The sequence below is a fragment of the Topomyia yanbarensis genome, chromosome 3 (assembly GCF_030247195.1).
Source record: "Topomyia yanbarensis strain Yona2022 chromosome 3, ASM3024719v1, whole genome shotgun sequence".
NCBI lineage: Eukaryota > Metazoa > Arthropoda > Insecta > Diptera > Culicidae > Topomyia > Topomyia yanbarensis.
In genome coordinates, this window is record NC_080672.1 from 11,247,187 (window position 1) to 11,265,815 (window position 18,629).

The 18,629-nt window shown below is 39.9% G+C and overlaps 1 protein-coding gene across 4 annotated transcripts in view; it reads right to left on the minus strand.

Moving 5' to 3' along the window:
* LOC131690984 (ecdysone-inducible protein E75-like) overlaps positions 1 to 18,629 on the minus strand; it is a 356,539-nt gene continuing 337,910 nt past the window's right edge. For all 4 annotated transcript variants that reach the window (XM_058977100.1, XM_058977099.1, XM_058977102.1 and 1 more), the window contains 2 exons: positions 17,538 to 17,773; positions 1 to 4,562 (listed from right to left, as the gene is read on the minus strand). In XM_058977100.1, the coding sequence (XP_058833083.1) occupies positions 2,238 to 4,562; positions 17,538 to 17,773 (2,561 nt within the window). In that variant the 3' untranslated portion in view covers positions 1 to 2,237. The remainder of the gene's footprint in view (positions 4,563 to 17,537; positions 17,774 to 18,629) is intronic.

Sequence of the window (18,629 nt, forward strand, 5' to 3'; positions counted from 1 at the left end):
TTTTTATTTTCATTATAATTGCAACAATGAAGCAATATTTAATACTTTATTTCATTCAATCATTCCTCAATTCAACTGTATTTTTTTTGTTTGTTTGTTGGTTTGTTTAATTTCCTGTTCTCGCAAAAAAGGTGTTTTGTTTCTAGTTTTACTCTCATCTTCACATTACAACTTGTTTTTTTTTCTTCTTATTTTTGCACGCTTTGTCTCTTATTATCTTGTGTTTTGCTCTGTTTATTTATCTTCATAGATTTACTTTCCATACAATTATATAAGGGATTTTGTTCTGTTCTTTTTTTTTGTTTGGATTTTTTCTTCTTATTCACTTCTGGCTCATGCATTGGTGAGTGAGTGTGTCTGTGTATGTGTGAGGGTGTATTTTTCTGGTATGTCTCATTTTAATTTGTTTCCGTTTTTTTTACTCGCACTCTCTCGCTCACTCGAATCACGCTCGCACTCAGCATTCGTTCTTGTTTTTTTAAATGTTACACAGCTATAGTTCTAATTCTAAACCTTCTTGCTTACACGTGTAGGGTTGTTTTTCTGTTGCACATTTTTTTTCTCTTTCGCCACCTGTTTTCCATCTGCAGTAGTTTCGGGTGTGAATCTCTCTCACACACACACATATTTTGCTTATTTAATTTCATCTCACTTGAATTACTCGTCACTCACTGCTTACTAGGGCTAGTAGTAGTCGTAGTAGTAGTAGTAGTAGTAATCTAAATTGATAGCATCACTCCCGCTTACGTTCCACCACGTTTTCAAGTTTTTTAAACTTAGTTCACTTGTTTACATTTTTTTTAAAACATTGATCCATTTTGTCTTAGTTTTGATAAAGTTTTTTGCTTCTCTCGTTTAAAAAAAAGTCATAATAGTAAAGAAACAAATTAATTGTGTCAATTAAAAAAAACGGTCGCTTTAAATTAAAGTTTGGTCACGTATGTGTTGTGTGTGTTTCTTTAATCATAACACTTTTATTTCGATTGCTATTTACATTTTTTTTTTGTTTCTGTTGGAAAACATGAAGGACAAAATTTTAAGAGAATAAGAAAAATAATAAGCAATTGTTTCAATAAATAAAAATCTGCGTGCTTTCATTTTTAAAAATTATAGTAATAATTCTAATTACACTATTTACATGTTTTACTTGGTTTTTGAACAAGCTGCAGCTTGAGTTTTTTTTTTCATCAATTTCTTTCATTAAAAAGTAGTTTTAAATAATCTTTTTGCTGTGAAATTAATAAGAACGGATTGACAATTTCACTGATTTTTCTTCAATTGTTTTTGCCTTACGTTAGAGTACGGTTTTTGTTTATCATTTTATCTTCTACCAGCTAATTCATATCATCTCCATCTGCTTTTAAAACGTTTTCATCTCACTTTGATTGGTGATTTTCAATTGTTTTTTGTTTATTTCCTTCCTCGGGCACACACACTGAAAAAATGTGTTTGGTAAAATTTGGAATATTTCTTCCTGCTTGATTTACTTCGTTTGTTTCAAACTTTGGACCGGAGGGGCTTAATTCCGTCAGTATTTACAATTTGCGATGGTTGTTTTTTTTTATTCTTTCTCCTACTTTCTTCCATTACAAATTCATTTCCGCTTAACTTTGAGTGAGTTTTCAATCATTATGAATCATTTATCTCTTATTATGACCTATTTACTAAAGAAAACGTTTTTTTTTGTTAATCGTTCCGTCTGGTTGTCTTCTTGTGTTTGGCTTTTTACTTCAACTTCTAGTGCTTCCTTCTCATGCTCACCAGCGAACACTAACGCGATCTGTTTGCTTTCTGCTGGCCAGCCAGCCAGCCTTTCTTCTATCTCTATCTTCTTTTTTTCTCTCTTTTCATGCGTCTTTTGATGTGTATTTTTTGTCTCTTTCCTCTGCGTTTGTATTTGTGTTATTTTTTCCTGTATTTGGAAGATGGGGGAAAATAGAGATCCTCATTTTTGCATGCATGCTTTATAAAATATCAACATTCTGCTTGTTTTTTTTTGTTTAGTTTTGTCCGATTTACACAGTTATCAGTAGTAGTAGTTTGTAGTAGTAATAATAGCAGCAACAGATTGCATCCGTTTATCTTTTTTGCTCTTCCATTTTTTTTTGTAATAAAATACCATCATACTAGAATAGTTTCTCTTACTGTTTTAAACTTTGTACAGCTTGCCGTAAACTGATCTGCCTCTTTCTTTTTTGTTTTATTCTACTGCAATTAGTTGTGTCTCTCGAAAAGGCTTATGCTTCCAGTAGCACCTTGTGGATGGTGGTTACAGGGCCGCCAGGATTCGCACCATTGGTAGTAGTAGTTGTGGCATTCATTGACGAGGTGGCTGAGGAAGAAGAGGCGTGACCGCTGCTGCGAATCGGTGCCGGGGAGGGTGATTTTTTCGAGAGGTTTAGTGGAGCATCGACGGCACCGGAACCGTGTCCGGCAATGTCGACCTGTAGTTCCAGTAGGCGGGGTGATTGGGAGGGTACCGTTACCATCGAAGACGACAGCTGGGGAGATCCGATGGGACCGGTGGTTGTGCTGGCCGGTGCCATGGAAGCAACCGGTGGCGAGATCGATGTCGAATGTGGTGACTGGAAGTAGCGAATGCTACTGCTGCTGGAAGAGGAGGAAGTGTCTGCACTTCCGGTGGAATTGAGCGACGGGGAGGGTGTCTGTTGGCGGGTGGTTGTGATTACACTCGTTGGACCACCTTGCCATCTGCTACTGCTACCGCCGTTGTTACTCGTAGACGAAGAGGAATATGGACAACCAGCGTTGGCGGCGGATGAGGCAGATGATGCACTGCCATTACTGCTGCTGCTGCTACTGCTGCTAGATGTTAGCGGTGAGACCGACGAGGATCGTGGACTGCACACTTGTAGACCACTTCGATAGGGTGGTCCCTGATGGTCTGCTGGATGGTGCTGAGCTTGTTGGTGCGATTCTCGCATGATGTAATTGTGGATGATGTCGGAACGTTTCATCTGTTCCGGTGTCATCGTCGGTTGTTCCATCAAAGATTTGGCCAGAACCGAGTGGGTGCTGGACAGGGAAGACGACTGATGGCTTGCCGGTGGAGTGGCAGAAAGTTGATGATGATGATGCTGATGATGGTGGTGATGATGATTGTTGTGGAGGCTTTGGTGTGGTGACTGATTCAGTGGACGCGTTAAATGCATGTGAAGCTGGGATTGTGGCTGCTGAGGAGGAGATTGAAGGCCTCCGTGTGAGCTGCTACTGTGCGCTAAAACCACAGAATTCGTTGCGGCGCTGGAGCAGGATCCAGAGGACGATGACGGTTTAGGCGAGTGTGATGAAATTGTGATTGTAGACGACGAGGAAGATGAGCAGGGAGCAGGTTCTGCTTCACTCTCCCGCTGCCGCATCGCACGGAACTTTTTGTGAGGCTTGTATGCCTCGTCCATCAAACTGTTGGTATCGTACAGTGGCGGTGCCTGGAGGACACGCTTCAAAACGGGCATGTTCTCCACAATGTGCCGCTTATCATCCGATTGATCCTCCAGGGAAGACCGTGGGCTTGAACAGGATGACGATCCACTGCTGACCGGTTTATGATCATGTTTTTCATTTCCGGACTCAATTCCGGAATCGGTGGGAGAGTCCAATTTCCTGTACCGTACGTGATGTGTTCCAACCGAACGAATTACCGGAGTAATTGTTAGGCCATTCTGCGCCAAATGCGCCGCCCCACCAATAATATCATCTTCTGCCGACGATCCGGAACTTGCCCGATGACGAATCGGACATTGACCCGACAAGCTAGCAGCCAACAGCGGAGCCGAAGCACTCAACGACGAAGCCGCATGCGAGTAGTCCAAAGTCGTTTCAGCCGACTCCGTACTGGAAACCGAACCCATCGGACTTTTAGCCACATCCTCCACAATATTGCCGTCGCAACTCCACGTACCGTTTGAGTTGGGACTCTTGGCTAGCTCTTCCTCCGCACTCCACATCTGCTGCCGCAACATTTCCTTGTGTTCCGTCCGGAACACGACCAGTTTCTCCGTGTGCAAGGTACTCAACGTTCTCAAATCAGGCATCGTTCTCAACAGTTCCTGCATAAATTCCGGCTTATCTGGCCGGTTCTGCGAAACGATCGACTGCAGACAAGCCTTCAGCTTCGAGTACATCCGCTCGATCAGTTCCACATTTCGCAATCCGGGCCGATCCGGGGTAATCAGCACAATGGCACAGAACAGACCAATCTCCGCATCGGTCAGGTTCATCGAGTTCATCCGTTCCGCAAAGTTGAACGTCGAATCGACCAGGAACCGTGCGTTGGCTCCGTTCTGGATAGTATCCCGGCGCATCACCTGCCCATTCAGACAGATGATCGAGTTAATTTGCGAGTCGAACATGCAGATCAGCCGCACGAACAGCGCATCAAACAGGCCCGCCTTCAGCAGGGTAAACTTGTCGTCCTGCGTCAGCAGCTGGAAGCCGGGAATCATACCGGCAAAGTCGATCACACCGCGGATGACGTGGGCAAAGCGCTGGCTAAACTCCTGCTCCGATTGCAGCTCCGGGGCCGGGTTCAGCGGACATGCCTGTTTGAGGGGAGAAAGGAGACTCTTGTTAGTTGAGGTTGTTTTTTGTAAAATATATTATTTAGGAATGATTAAGAGGTAAGATGGAAAAATAATGATTTTTGACAGATTTCTTCCCAACACTTAACACCGGCTACTAGATTGTCAGTAAATAATTCGATTGAATCCATATAACCGTCTCTCTTGTGACGCTTTCAACTGCCCAAAGCTATCAGCATGGGTTGCTGTGATAAATTTGAATTTTGCGCGAAACCGGTGCTCCATGCTGCAAAAGCTTTTGCAATGCAGAGCGTGAACTTTGGTGAGAGGTGAGCTTTCAGGCCGGTATGGCGATAGCAGAAAAATGAGCGAATATGGACACTCATAAAAATCATCACGAAGAATCAATTATTTTCATGCATATATTTTTTCTCGAAATCGGTGTTAGGTTTCTGAAATATATTCTACTGATGTAATGGATGATATTTTGACACTTTTCGGAAAACGTGTTTTAAATACTTTGGGCAATGTTCGTGATTAAACATTTCATACATCTATTTCTTAAATTTTACTCTTTCTGAAATTTTCAAATCGAATTGAAAATTCGATACCAATCTCGAATTTCTCCCCATTTTTGAACGAGAGTCTAAACAGTCTGAGACAGACAGTCTGAGAAATTTTGCACATTATGAGTTGAAAATCTTGGCTCCCACATTTCTGGCTAAGTTTATTTTGATTCTCGTCAAAGTTCACATTGACCATATTTACACGGAAATTAGAGCGATTTTTTTAATTTATGGAGCAGAAGTACGTCTATAAGTAGAATGTTTGCCTTTCAAAAGGCGAATAAGAATAATCTTCCAGCGCTCTCAAAAGTACTATTCCCGTCCTAATTCGCTGTAGATAAATCCCGCATAATGTAGTTATCACGTTGAGCTTGATAATCGCCAACTATCTATAGGGAGAGAAATTATTTGATACAGTCGACTAGATAGACTGTCAAGCATGGGATTGTCAGTCTAGCAGATAATATACGTAGGAAACAAATCGCCCTCGTCTCTTTTCATTTGTAATTGTATAAATTGCGATCAATTCTGAGAAATTCGGAGTCACTCTGTGGGATAAAAGTACCCCACATTTGAGCTGTCCGCGTTGAGTTTCTGACAATTCTCTTCATTTTTCAAAATTAAAGGAAACAAATGCTAAAACTAATTGAACTAAATTGGTACACAACCGACCTGAATTCGATTTCCAACCCATGTGTACAATATTAGATTGTACTAATAAGAAAAAGGCAGTTAAAGCTTCCTCAATAACAAAAAAAAAACATCATGCAAGTAACATTTTCAAACACCATACAACAATTTTCAATTTGCATATTTTTTTATAAAAACTAGATAATTTTATATTTGTTTAGTAAATTTAAAGTAAATTGCAAAACTTTGAAACTAAGTTGAGCTAATTCATTCTGATTTCTGATCCTACATGAAATTTCATTCATCCTGCAATTGGACAGTTATGAACAGACATTTCTAAACGTGGTTTTTAACTGTTATGAGACAATTTTGAACTCAAACTATGCAAGTCTCCAACATTGAATTACTGCATACTGAGCGAACAAAATTAAAATCAGCAAGAACAGAACATGCTTCGTAAAACCCACTTTTAAAAACATTTGAATGTAAAAATCGCATATAAACTTCAAAATCAAAAAATCAGACTGGAGGTCTTTGTTTGAAAAACCTTCAGTGTAAAACCAGGAGAAAAAATATATAACTTGTATGTAACGATATACGGATTTTCCTGCGAACAGATTATTTATTTTTAATCGCTTTTCATCCTTCCCGACTTTTTCGGGGTAGAACTTTTTACGCAACTTTTTAAGCTGATGGATCTTAGTCTAATATTTTATGCTTGAAGTTTCTGTCCGATTTTTACATTTGAATGTATGCAAAGCAGATTTTACGAAGCATAATCTGTCATTGCGACTTTTATTTTCGGTCACTCACATGCTACTCACAAAATTTGCCTTCTAAATTTCTAGTGTAATTTATGGCTTTTCGCTACTCTCCGAGCACAGCTATTAACAAAAGAGAAATGTTTTCTCTTTCATTTACAGTTGATTTATATGTACTCTTATCATCAATTTTGCGGAAATTTGATAATTTCTATTTTGCGGCTCTTCAATGGATTTTTAATAGGGGATAGGGATTTTTTCTCAAATGTGCAATAAATATTGAAAAAAATGTTACACTTTTATACTGTTACCAGAACGACCCAACGGAAAGACATAAATGTGGTAGTTCTGAATCAAATTTATTTCAATTTCATTAAGTTAGACAGGTAAACTTGTTTGGCTTATATTTTTTCCGGAGTGAATCATACAGTGAAATTAAAATGAATAACGGACTTCAATTTCACGTACGATTATTACAGAGTTGCATTCCTCTATTATTGAAGAGTATATTCAAGTTTTATTGACAGAATAGAAACTCAAAATGACCCGTGTTTTAAGGACAGAAAACAGAGGTGCTTTAAAATTTCAACTTATTCGTATAATTCTTTGTTCAATAGAAAAAAAAATAATTTCAAATCCTTGAGAAAATTAAATGAAATTAAATTTCGATTTTTTTTTCGTAAATTAATACTAGACGCGTAGGAATCCAAAAAAACTACAAAGCTACAAAAAGTAGCTTGAGCTCTATCCAGAAGTGATTCCCGTAGAATGAAATAAAAGTCCATAGTGAAAAGTGAAGGATTTGGTTCCGGGAATTACTTGATACACCAGTGAATTCTGAGCTATGGATGCAATATACACTCTTAAAGAGCCAGTTTTTGACAAGCTTGTGTTTTAGCGTTTTTGTTGTGCATATATAAGGAAACTTCGGTTAAATATCAGTTTACTACATTAAGTGTGGTGAAACGGACATTGAAAATTAATCTGGGGAAATAGATTTGAAATATCAAATTCTCTCTGCAATAGATGATAATTTTAAAATCGTGTAACTCTTTGCACCAACCTAATTGAGGACAGATTTGTAAAGACGAGTGTTACGGTGAATCTAGTGCTACAAGCCTCTCCCCTTTGAGACCTCTTGAAATTCACGAAATATGTGTTTTTCGGAAACGTGAAATTTTTGAACAAGATATGGGTTTCTTTTAAACCCATAAATTCTTTAAAAATCAACCATTTTAGAAATTCTTATACAATTCCAGCCCAACTAAAAGTATTTTAACCCTACATTCCATCGAAAATCGTAGCTTTAGCGCAATCGAAAAACTTCGCTTCGCGGAATATCTTCAAGAACAGCGGGAAATTTGGTATACTGAGGCGGCATGTGTGATACACGCTGGTATACACAGCATTCCCTAGGTCGAAGCAGAACGAGACAAGAATTGTTTTTTTGTGCATCAGTATGCGAATGAGATTTTCACTGCGAACCATCAACTGGTAAAAGTTGGTTTCATTGTGGACAATTCCTGATGGGCGAGTTATGAAACGTAAAGAAAGCAGTACGAAGATGGACAAAAATTTTGCGGTGTATTTGCAGATATCGAAGGCCGCTTGTTGGTGTTGGTTGTAGTAGATGAATTTCCCTTAGTTGCTTTGACGCATGGTTTGCCGTAGTGTGTTACATAACTGGCATATAGGCGTCTACCCAGGGTATGTGCATAGCGTTCTTTGGATGTAGTTAACCCTTTGAGAAGATCTGCCCTCGAAAGTAAAATAAGAAGGTATAGGGTAGTTCCGCCGCATCCCCACCACGCGAAAACCGTTGTAAACGTCAGAGAAACGTTTCTCCACGTGTCGTTTGTGGTGGATTCCACTTTTTCATACTTCGACATGAACCTTTTAATATAATCCGTGCTAGTGCACGGTGTCAAATCGTGTAGGCGAATATCAGTCAGATCACTGCCCATATCCACAGGGATTTTGGATTTGACGTTTGCACACTCGACGTCGCGTTGTATGTTGTTCTTTGCAATGAAGCTTTCTGCCTCAACTAGGGAGTTGAACGTTATTACTACTAGTATAGTATTTTTGCTTGTTTGTTGCTAACAAGCGGTGCGCTTTTTGACTTCTGATCTGTACCAGATGAGGAACCTAATTGTAGATACATTTGTATCAGTCTCCCTTTGTGCATATTGCTAGTTGTATGGTTCGCACTATCGGGGGATTAAATAATAGCCAGTTGCGTTGGCTTAATCGATTCGTCATTGGAAACCGGAATAAAGATAAGTGTCGTTTATATCTTTCTAAACACATTTATTATCTCTTTCCCATCTGTATGGACGCTGACTCCATGCGATGATGGTTTCCTCTGTAAAGCTGATGGTTTCCTCTCCAAACCGGCCTTTGTGTTATTTTCAGGCGAAAAATAACAAAATCCTTGAATTTTTCGAAAATTTCAAAGGAACTGATGCAGCAAAGGATTGCTCGAACAATCTTAGGGTCGTGATAGCAAATTGAAGGATAGCAAACGATCTTTTTTGTGGAAAGCTCTTCTCCGACTACCACGACTATATCCACGCTCGTGAGGTCGAGTTTGAAGGTGTAGTCACTGATAAGTGTCTGACACGCGAGGATTTTCTGAAGTTTACCGGTAAAAATACTGGAGTGTATACATGCTGTACTAAACACAGTTGATGGAATAGAATCATACGCCAATGAAGCTAATCTGTGCTTGATTGCCGAACTACATCCTTTTGCCCAAGTTTCGTCTGCCGTTTATGTAGAATGCACGACTTTGACAGCCTCAATGATAAGAAATTGAACCACACAGCCATCGATTGCAGTAATAAGACCTGAAATAGCGGTGAGAATTATGTGAACAAATCGTGCGGTAAGAATCTTGAAAATTGTCGTTGGTGTTGAAAAAATCTGTATGAGCTCTTGTGTATTGCATACAAATTACGCAGGGATAAACTAATATGTGGAACTTACACCTGGAACAGGTTATTAGTAAAGCCACAAATGCCTTCTGCCTCTGCAAAATAACTTGCGGCCCAAAATGATTCAATAGATTTATACGACAATAGTAAGGCCTAGAATAACTTATGCTTCATTAATATGGTTGCCTAAAACTAAAGAGATGACTGCTCAGAAAAAGCTTGTATTGAAACAACTGGGGTGATTCGCAGCACACCTTCCGTGGCTCTGGATGCTCTTCCAGATCTCCTACCGCTTCATCAGTTCGTGGAATTGCAGGCAGAAAAAAGTGCCTTGCAATTAACTCGATCCAAAAAAATAGATAAATATAATCAATATAAATCCTATTTCACATTTAATAATAGACTGGATGCAGATGAAGGCAAACCAAGAAATTCCCTATGATGTGACTGTAACAAGCAGACATGTGTGGGAAACAGGTGGACCAAATCTACGTTCAGGCTTTAATGTTTTCTTTACGGAAGGTTAAAAAATGAATAGCAGTACAGGAGCTGGGGTGTTTGGACCCGGGATAAGAATAACTATCCCCATGGGACACTGCCCAACTGTATTTCAGACGGAGATTCAAGCAATTCTTGAGTTTGAGTATATCTGTCTCAAAAGGAAATATAGATTTGCAACGATCTGTATCTTTTCAGACATCTTAGCAGCTCTTAATGCTTTTAAAGCCTCAACTTGTCAGTCGAAATTAGTGTGGGAATGCATTACCTTACTTAAGCAACTGTCAGGGAATAATGAAGTAAACATGCTTTGGGTGCCCGGTCACAGTGGAATTCAAGGAAACGAATCAGCTGGTAGTTTGGCAAGACAAGGTTACGAGACCGAGTTTATAGGCCCAGAACCTTTCTGCGGAGTCTCAACCTGTACTTTAAATATGGAACTTGGGAAATGGGAAATGTCTATGGTAGAATCGAACTGGAACGCCACAGATACTGCAAAGCATGCAAGGAAATTTATAAATCCGAGTGCCAAAGCCGCTCGAACTTTACTTAATCTAAGTAAGAGGAACCTTAGAATAATAACTGGTTTGTTTACCGGTCATTGCCCTAGTAGATATCATCCACATAAAATAGGAAAAATTCAAAGTCCGAGTTGTCGTTTCTGTCAATTTAAGAGCATCTACTTTGTGATTGTAGCGCTCTTGTTAGATATTTAACTCTTGGAAAAGGGTTCCTACAGCCCTCTGAGATTTGGCAATCAAATCCTAGTAAGGTAATCAGATTAATTAAATAAGTTGATTCTAACTGGGATAATATGCAAAATCAGACAAGGTCCTTCGTATCTCAATTATGATGGGAAAGCTGAGGTGCATAACATCAAATTGAGTCATACGTACCACAATATTCCTTTAAATGGTCGCAGTGGAAATCAAGGCTCTACAGCTTAAAGAAAAACTAATATGTCCCTTTAGGAAAGCTGCAAGCAATCCTTTGCAGAAATGAAAATTCAGTGTGTTTTATTCTATCTATAACCATCCAAAGTTCAAAAACGTGATCGCAAATGTTTTTATCACGAAAAATCGATTGTTGAGCTATAGTAATTTCAGGCAAGTTAGCGTAAAAAATATTTCCCATTTTATAAAAGTATCAGTGGCGTAATTCATCCCCCGAAAGATGAAAAAAGAGTTTTTGTTTGTCAATTTATGCATAATAAAATTTTCTTTATTCAGAAAAGTTATAGTTCATGTAATAAGAAACAACTTTGCTGTAGATAATCTAAGTCAATATGTTGATGTTAGTGTAGAGTTTTCTATGAAACAGCATTTTTTAAAAAGAATTTTATCTGGCGATTTTTTAGAATTTAAAAATGTTCTTCGATTTTGCCCGGCGCAAGAAAATTTGTATTTTGTATAACGAAACTTTATTGGTTGGTTGAGTTATCGAAGGTTTTGTTCGCAAAACTGCATCAATTTGGTATATGCACACAATCTTTAAAATCCGCAAATAAATTCATGTACATGCTTTCTCTTCCACGTATGCTGTCGCATGCTTTCTTTTGAACGTAAATACGTATATTAAAAATTAAAATATAAGTGTCTATTCAAAAAACGACTGGTAAGCTAAAAGTCTGGCGGAATAAAACTGAATTAAATAATGAAATAAGTGACTTAAAAAATGTGACAGTAAGTGACATAGGTGGAGGGAGAATACATTTTTTTGTTTCGGAAATCCTGAAAATAGCGGCGTTTAATAAATTATGTCATAAATTAAGCCACGTTAATTCACCTCAAATTTATTTTCCCTCCCCCTATGTCAATAATTATCCCATTTATTTGATCCAAAGCGTGCATTTTTAATTGCTTTCTTCAATAAAAAAAAAATAATACGCTTTATTGTAGTTATGTCAAATGCAGTAAATTTGAGTATGCATAAATGGACAAACAAAAACTCCCTTCTCCTCTTTAGGGAGATTAATCACCAATCTGATATTTCTATAAACAATATTTTCTCTACGCTAAATTTCCGAAGACAATATAGCTCAGAAATCGATTTTTGAAGACTACAATCTCGACCATGCTTTGCCGCAATTACAGTTTATGAACTGTGTTGTCATATGATATTGACACAATTGTTCTAACCAAAAAATGATTACGTTGGTGATTACGTTTAAATCGGTATTTTAAAAATATAACTCAACTTTCTTATTAAAATACAACATAATAAGCCTGACAAAAGAGAACACTTCTCTTTGCTAAATTTTTAGTTAATGCTAGCAACGAATTCAACAAAGTGCGTTGAATTTGACGATGAAACCACCGCGAAATGGTGCTGAATTCATCGGTATCGGCGACATAGCTGAATTCAACACTAACCCTAATTTTCTGTGCTAGGTCGTCCACTGGTTGGAAACGCATAGTTGTTGATTCCGCAATTTATTGAAAATTAATGAATGAATTGTTTATCTCAACAATGTACTGGTAACTGGAGCTCAACGACTCAGACACTTTTTTTGGGAATAGAGTATCAGATCGCGCCGTTTGTAAAACGGAACATTCAATTCCCAAAAAAAACATTACTTTTTTATTAAAAAAAAATAATCAGCCCTCGCTTTGTTCGTGCCAGTTTGATCGTAACTTAATTCCAATAGAATTTGAATGAGCTTTTTCAAATATACTATAAAGGGGTAAGGCGCGGAGCTCATGAGTCACCCTTCGTACGTTGAAGCTATAACCAAGAAGGATTCTTAGCGAACAGTAGGAGTATTACAGCATCAGCCCTGAAATTGTTACTAAAAATAGACTGCAAAATTCGTCGAAATGTCAGGTTTTGTCACGAAACTGATTTTTGAGCAAGCATTGCTTTGAACTTACAAGCAATGTACAGGTAGAATAAGTGTAACTTTCGTAATAAATATTGATAAACTTCTTTCTTTCGTAGAAAATATAAATAAAATTGTTACTCGTGGAGATTTAACCAGTTTTACCCAGCAGCCACTGGGAAACCTAATCAAGTTACCGAATAGACGATATCTGTCTTATTATTTTTATAGCAAGCCTTGAAATTCGGGAAAAATTCTAGGAATTGTTGGATACACGCTGCATTTTTGTGTAATTATAAATGATAATCACGAACCAAAAACATAGATCCAGTTCACCATTATTTTCAGTCTAACAGTTAAACGCTTTTGTGAGACGGTTTAAAAAACGTTGTTTTTGCTGAAAAACGGGGCTTCAACCTTGAAAGTGGGAGAAATCTGATGAAACGCCAATTTTCGGGGTCTTTTTTCTGCTAGAACATTTTCAAGTCCAGCTTTGATTTGAAAAATACTTAAAATCCTTCGAATAGAGGATTGGAATCCCTCAAATTTCCCTGTTTTTGCTTATATACAGGGTGATTAAGGATGGTTTTCTTGATTATTAGATTCAGTAAGATCGTAGCCCTGCAATTCTCACGTACATCAATAGTAAGCTGAGAAGTATGTTGAAGCGAAAGTGAAAACTTCACAAAATAACTGAAATTTGCATAGATTTAGGACTGGTGTATACAACTTTGATGGCGAACAGCACAACTTATTGTGAGCTCATGCAAAAATTTAGAATGGGACATAAATAACAATGAGAGATTCTCTCTGGGGCCTTTCTCTTCTGTTCATGACTCGGTCGTTTCGACATTTAGTACTCAGCTCTTTGCATACTATTGTACTAAAACCATCGGTTTTTGATATTTACTGGAAAATTAGCGCAAAGTGTTATGGTGACGTCGCAATAATCGAAACAGAAAGTAAACAAAGAGTGACTGTCAATGTTACTTACATCCTATTCTAAATTTTCTGATTACTGATAAAATCTATCATTTTTCGATTGTTAAATTTTCATAAAATTGCATATTGCGTAAAAAAAATCAAACCATATAAGAATAGCGCCAAAAAAATCTTTTTCGCAATGCTTCAGCTTATGTACTTGTACCGAATGAAACAGACCAAATTGATCATTCAATTTAAACAAACAAAATTTTATCGCCCATAAAAATGTGTTTACTAGATTCTATCGTAGAGATATGCTCAAATATTAATTTGTCAAACTGTTATCAGCCACTTAAGAGATACTAATTTGTCATTTTAGCCTAAACTATCTCTTTCATCGACCATGACTCAAAACCATAAGCTACCTCTGACAAATACTCAGAAAAAAATGCGGAAACACCTGTCGAATAAATCGATCAGCAAACAGTAAAGTAACACCGTCCTCCGCCCGCCTATCACTCAACCAACCACCCGGAAGCTCAGCCACTTTTCCGCACAACCCGACTAGTTCGGGTCGCTTCCGGGACTAGTGCCTGTTGCTGCTGCTGCTGAACAACTTTGTTGTACAATCAATCAAGCGCGAAACAAGTCGATCACAATCTCTCAAGTACCGTTTCCATTACACCCCGTTTGACCTTTGTCCAAATCAAGCAAGCGCGCGCGGCATGTAATCACCCCGACCGAGACAACCACCGTTTTTGTTAAATAAAAAAAAAAGATTGCGTCACGCGTGTTTCCCTCCGTGTGCAGCGCGTGTAGTGAGAGCCAATCACTCACCGCACCACCACCACCACAGCAGCAGCGAACAGAGCGCGCGCCCGTCTGAACGGAGTTCTTGAATTGATTGCAATGGTTTGAGTGCCAGAGAGAGAACAGGAAAACGATTCCCCCTTGCTGACCTTGAAAATTTATTGATATATGTTTGACCGTGTTGATATGTAGAGCTATAGCTAGCTAGCCTATACACACACACACACGACACGAGAGAGGCAATTGTATTCGCAAAACTATTTTCGGTAACTCCAAGGCCAACGACATGTGTCTTTCGAAGACGACGCCGACGTCAATTCGACGGCGGCAGCCGATAAAGAATTCATAAACCATTCCCTTTTCAACATTGCTTCTTATTAATCCAAGTGACCTTTTTTTCATTCCAAGCTCTGGAAACAAGAACATGAACGTTCAAGGAATGTACGTGTGAAGCGTGATACCATTAGTTACCGCAGCAAGCCGCGTGATTAGCTATCAACACGATACATATCACATCATACACAACGGGAGAAAAATGCGTAAGCGCGCGCTTGTATCGATGAGTGCCTCAACCGTTCTGTTTGTGAGTGGCATCAGCATGGCAGCGTTGCGTGCATGTGCGAACCGCGTTGGTGGTAGCGCGCGGATCGATATGACGTCGTTCTCGCCTCGTCGCCGCGCACGTAGGCAGGCAGGCAAAACACGAACGTGCGCGCCCGCGAGCAAATATTCTTCCCCTCCCCCCCCCCCCCCCGCCGTCCAGTTACCCCATCGTAAACTTCTTTTTTCTTCCGCTTCTTCCTACCTTCAATGCCCTTTATGTCGTTCAACCAGCGCGGTTCGCGAGTGCCCCTGGTCTGAGAAGCATAGCCACGCCAAGGTCGACGAACTGGGTTCAAGGTTTCAGCCACTTTGGCGTATCGGCTTTTTTTGGGGAAGCTTCGCTTCTGTATTTTTTTGGTCGTTCGTTGAATGTTCCGAAGCGGTGCTATTGCGTGTGGTGTGTTTCATTTTGCGGAAAATGTGAGGGTGCGATTATTGTTTGGAGCTCATTAAAATTTTACCCGGAATGGATATTTGATCAGAGTGGGCGGAAAGGCAAGCACCTGCGTTTCGAAGGTCGCAAACTCTTGACACATGGCTAACTAGATGGAATTGAGAGGTTTTCATTATATTAGCAGCGCTGGGTGAGAGTCCATTTTCGTGAAAAATACATTTTGGAATAACAATGAACTCTCGAGTACTTATTCAAAAGAACGTATCCAATTATAATCGACTCTTTGGTATTTTTTTATTCTTACGGAACCACAAAATTGTCCAATTATTTTTTAAAACTGACTGAATAATTAACAGAAGAAAAAGTACACAATAAGAGATACTTGAGAATTGTTTAAAAACAGCATTGATGAATTCAATTCAGACTTTAAAAAGAATTAAATAATTCACCTTACTTTGGCAGGAGAACCCGAAAAATGACATTTCATTTGCATCAAATTTCGACGTCGAGACGATAGAAAAAATCAGAATTTTCCCTGTTTTCTAGTACACTGAACCATATTCGAACAAATTTTGGAAGCGTCATCGTTCTCATATAGCAACCGTTAGCTCCGATCAAGGCCAACCTTGATCAATGACACGTCATGTTGTTCACACAACGAACCCAAGCCAGACCCAGCCAGACACCAGAACCCCGAGACGAAATTCGAGCACGGGAAGTATTTGGCTAGACGACACACAACAAAAAAAGCATATGCTAAGGGGTCGTCTCCCTTTTGTTTTGTCCTTCCTTTTTTTTCGCCTTTCCTTCTCTTCATATCATATCTAATTCGCTACGCTAAATGCGACATTCGATCGATCACTCGACCGATCGTGAACCTGCTTCTCCTTCGACGATGTATGAAGGGGACGAGACTACGCTCAGCGCGCCGCCACTCGGTGTCACTCACCGATCGCACACAGATTGCGGTTGTGTGGTGTGGTGGTGGCGCTGTATGTCAAGCAGCGTGGCCGGCGAATGGCGACGACGACGACGTGTTTTTTAAAACTAGCGGCAGACCATTCGACATGCACTTCAAGGTCCCATAACCGTATATTCTAGCTGAATTCATTTCCGCATTTATCTGTTCGCTGAGGTGCTGCCTGCTGCTAGTAACTACACGCCAACAACAACAACAACACAAAACATTTATTACAATCGGTGCAAACCGCAGCTGCCTGCTGCTGCTAGAAGCTGAGACGAGCGCACGTGGGGCATTCTCGATCGGGAAACGTGTGCGCGCTTCCCAGTCTGTAACTACTCCTCTATAGCTAAAATAAAAACCGCACGCGTCAGGGTAGGCCGTGACGCGCGTTAATCAAACATCGTCATTGCCCTGGCGCGATAGATCTCAAACTCCAGAGGTTGCTCGGGTGATTATGTTTGCTATCAAACACAGCCTACTACTAACTTCCGTACACTTAATACGATCAGAGCGCAGAGCAGCACACCGATGAGAACACGAAAAGTTTGTTCGCCTCTGTTGCTATACCCTGCTCGTCTTCAAGGTCAATGGCAAATGCTATGTAGGTATTGAGTAGCGTTGGAGCTGTGCTACCACCACCATCACCGGCAGCGGCTGCCAACGAACGATAGCAGAGCTCGAGCAAACAGCAGCAGCAGCAACAACAAAAATTGTATATACTACTTGCGCTGACTGGCTATGGTTGTGTGCGAGCGAATTCTGGCTGAACTTGTCACGATGCGAACGATGACCTTGAAAAGCAATTTTTTCGCAAATGGCTGGCGGCTGCGCCCCTCATTTACCGACCGGAAAAATTTGAGCCGAACGTCTGGCGTCTGTGTATCCTATCAACAGGGGGCGGCCGGCCCGGTGACATTCCGTTCCCGAAAATTTAACCGGGTGTTTGTTGTGCGGGAATTTCAATTGCGAATTATTAGTAATGCGCGGCAGGAGCTTAATTTATTGCGTCTCGGGAAAAAAAAACATTATGTCAGCCGACGGACAGGATGATGGGTATGGTATGATGGGATGAGAATGACAAACGACACTTACCAAAGTAGGCAATGAGTAGGAGGGACAGTCGCGGGCCCGCTGCCGCATCGCAGTAACCTTCTCGCGGGTGAACTCGCACGTATCCATGTGTGCTCGCAGTACGGCGGCCAGCAGGCGCGGCTGGTCGTCCAGCTCGGTCGCCAGAGCCCGTTGGTTCCCTCGGTTCTGGGTGCTCTGCTGCATGGCCGCCAGGATGCGGGCTTTCTCGCGCTTCGGCACCCGGCCGAATCTGACCGCTGGAAGGGGAGAAAAAAAAACCGTCGATTAGAATTCATTTGACTGTTCTTTAGATTAGGATGATAAACTAGTTTTTAATAATTTTGGCACGATGCCAATCGCATATTGGTTCAAACAAACGATTCATCGTGACGATGATTAAACAATCAAACGCTGAAGATGTTCATCGCCAGGAATAACAGGAAAAATACACTCGTTCAACGTTTCCATTCTCGGTATGAGAACCCCCATGGAAACTTTCCATTCAACAGACAAATCGCAGTAAGCGTTGGCATTTTTTTCATTCTTCCAGAAACGTCTAAGAAACAAACATGACAGCTCTATCAATTTCGTCATTTTTGTTGATTTCAGTTGTTTATCGATAAGTGTTGTTGGTTGCTGTTGACGTGTTTGAAAGTTATAGAAGCTGGAATTTTAAAAAATCAACATATTCTCAGGTAGGTGGGGAACATTTTCTCACAAACGGGAAGCGCAGAGGAATTGCTAGTGCGAAGCTTCTGATACAAGGAAAAGCATTTGAGTTCAGAAAAACGCCGCTTATTTTTCACGACTCCCAGCTAAACTAGTCGAAATATGGTTAGGAATTTTCAGTAGTTTTTTGTCAGAATTCCGGCTGAAATTGAACAACCAATTTCAACTCCGCATTGATTGTTTCAAATAAGTCGGAATGACGACGGAAACTGGCCCGAATCTCGATTAAAATTCCGGGTGGGTTTGACTGAGACCGTTCTTCAGTTGTCATTTGGTTTTAAATTTGGAATGGAAAGCTGCGAAGCGATTTTATTTTTATCATTAGAAAATGATAGATTCAAATGCTGTTGAAATGGTAGATTCAAGTTTTTGTCAAAGCGCAGT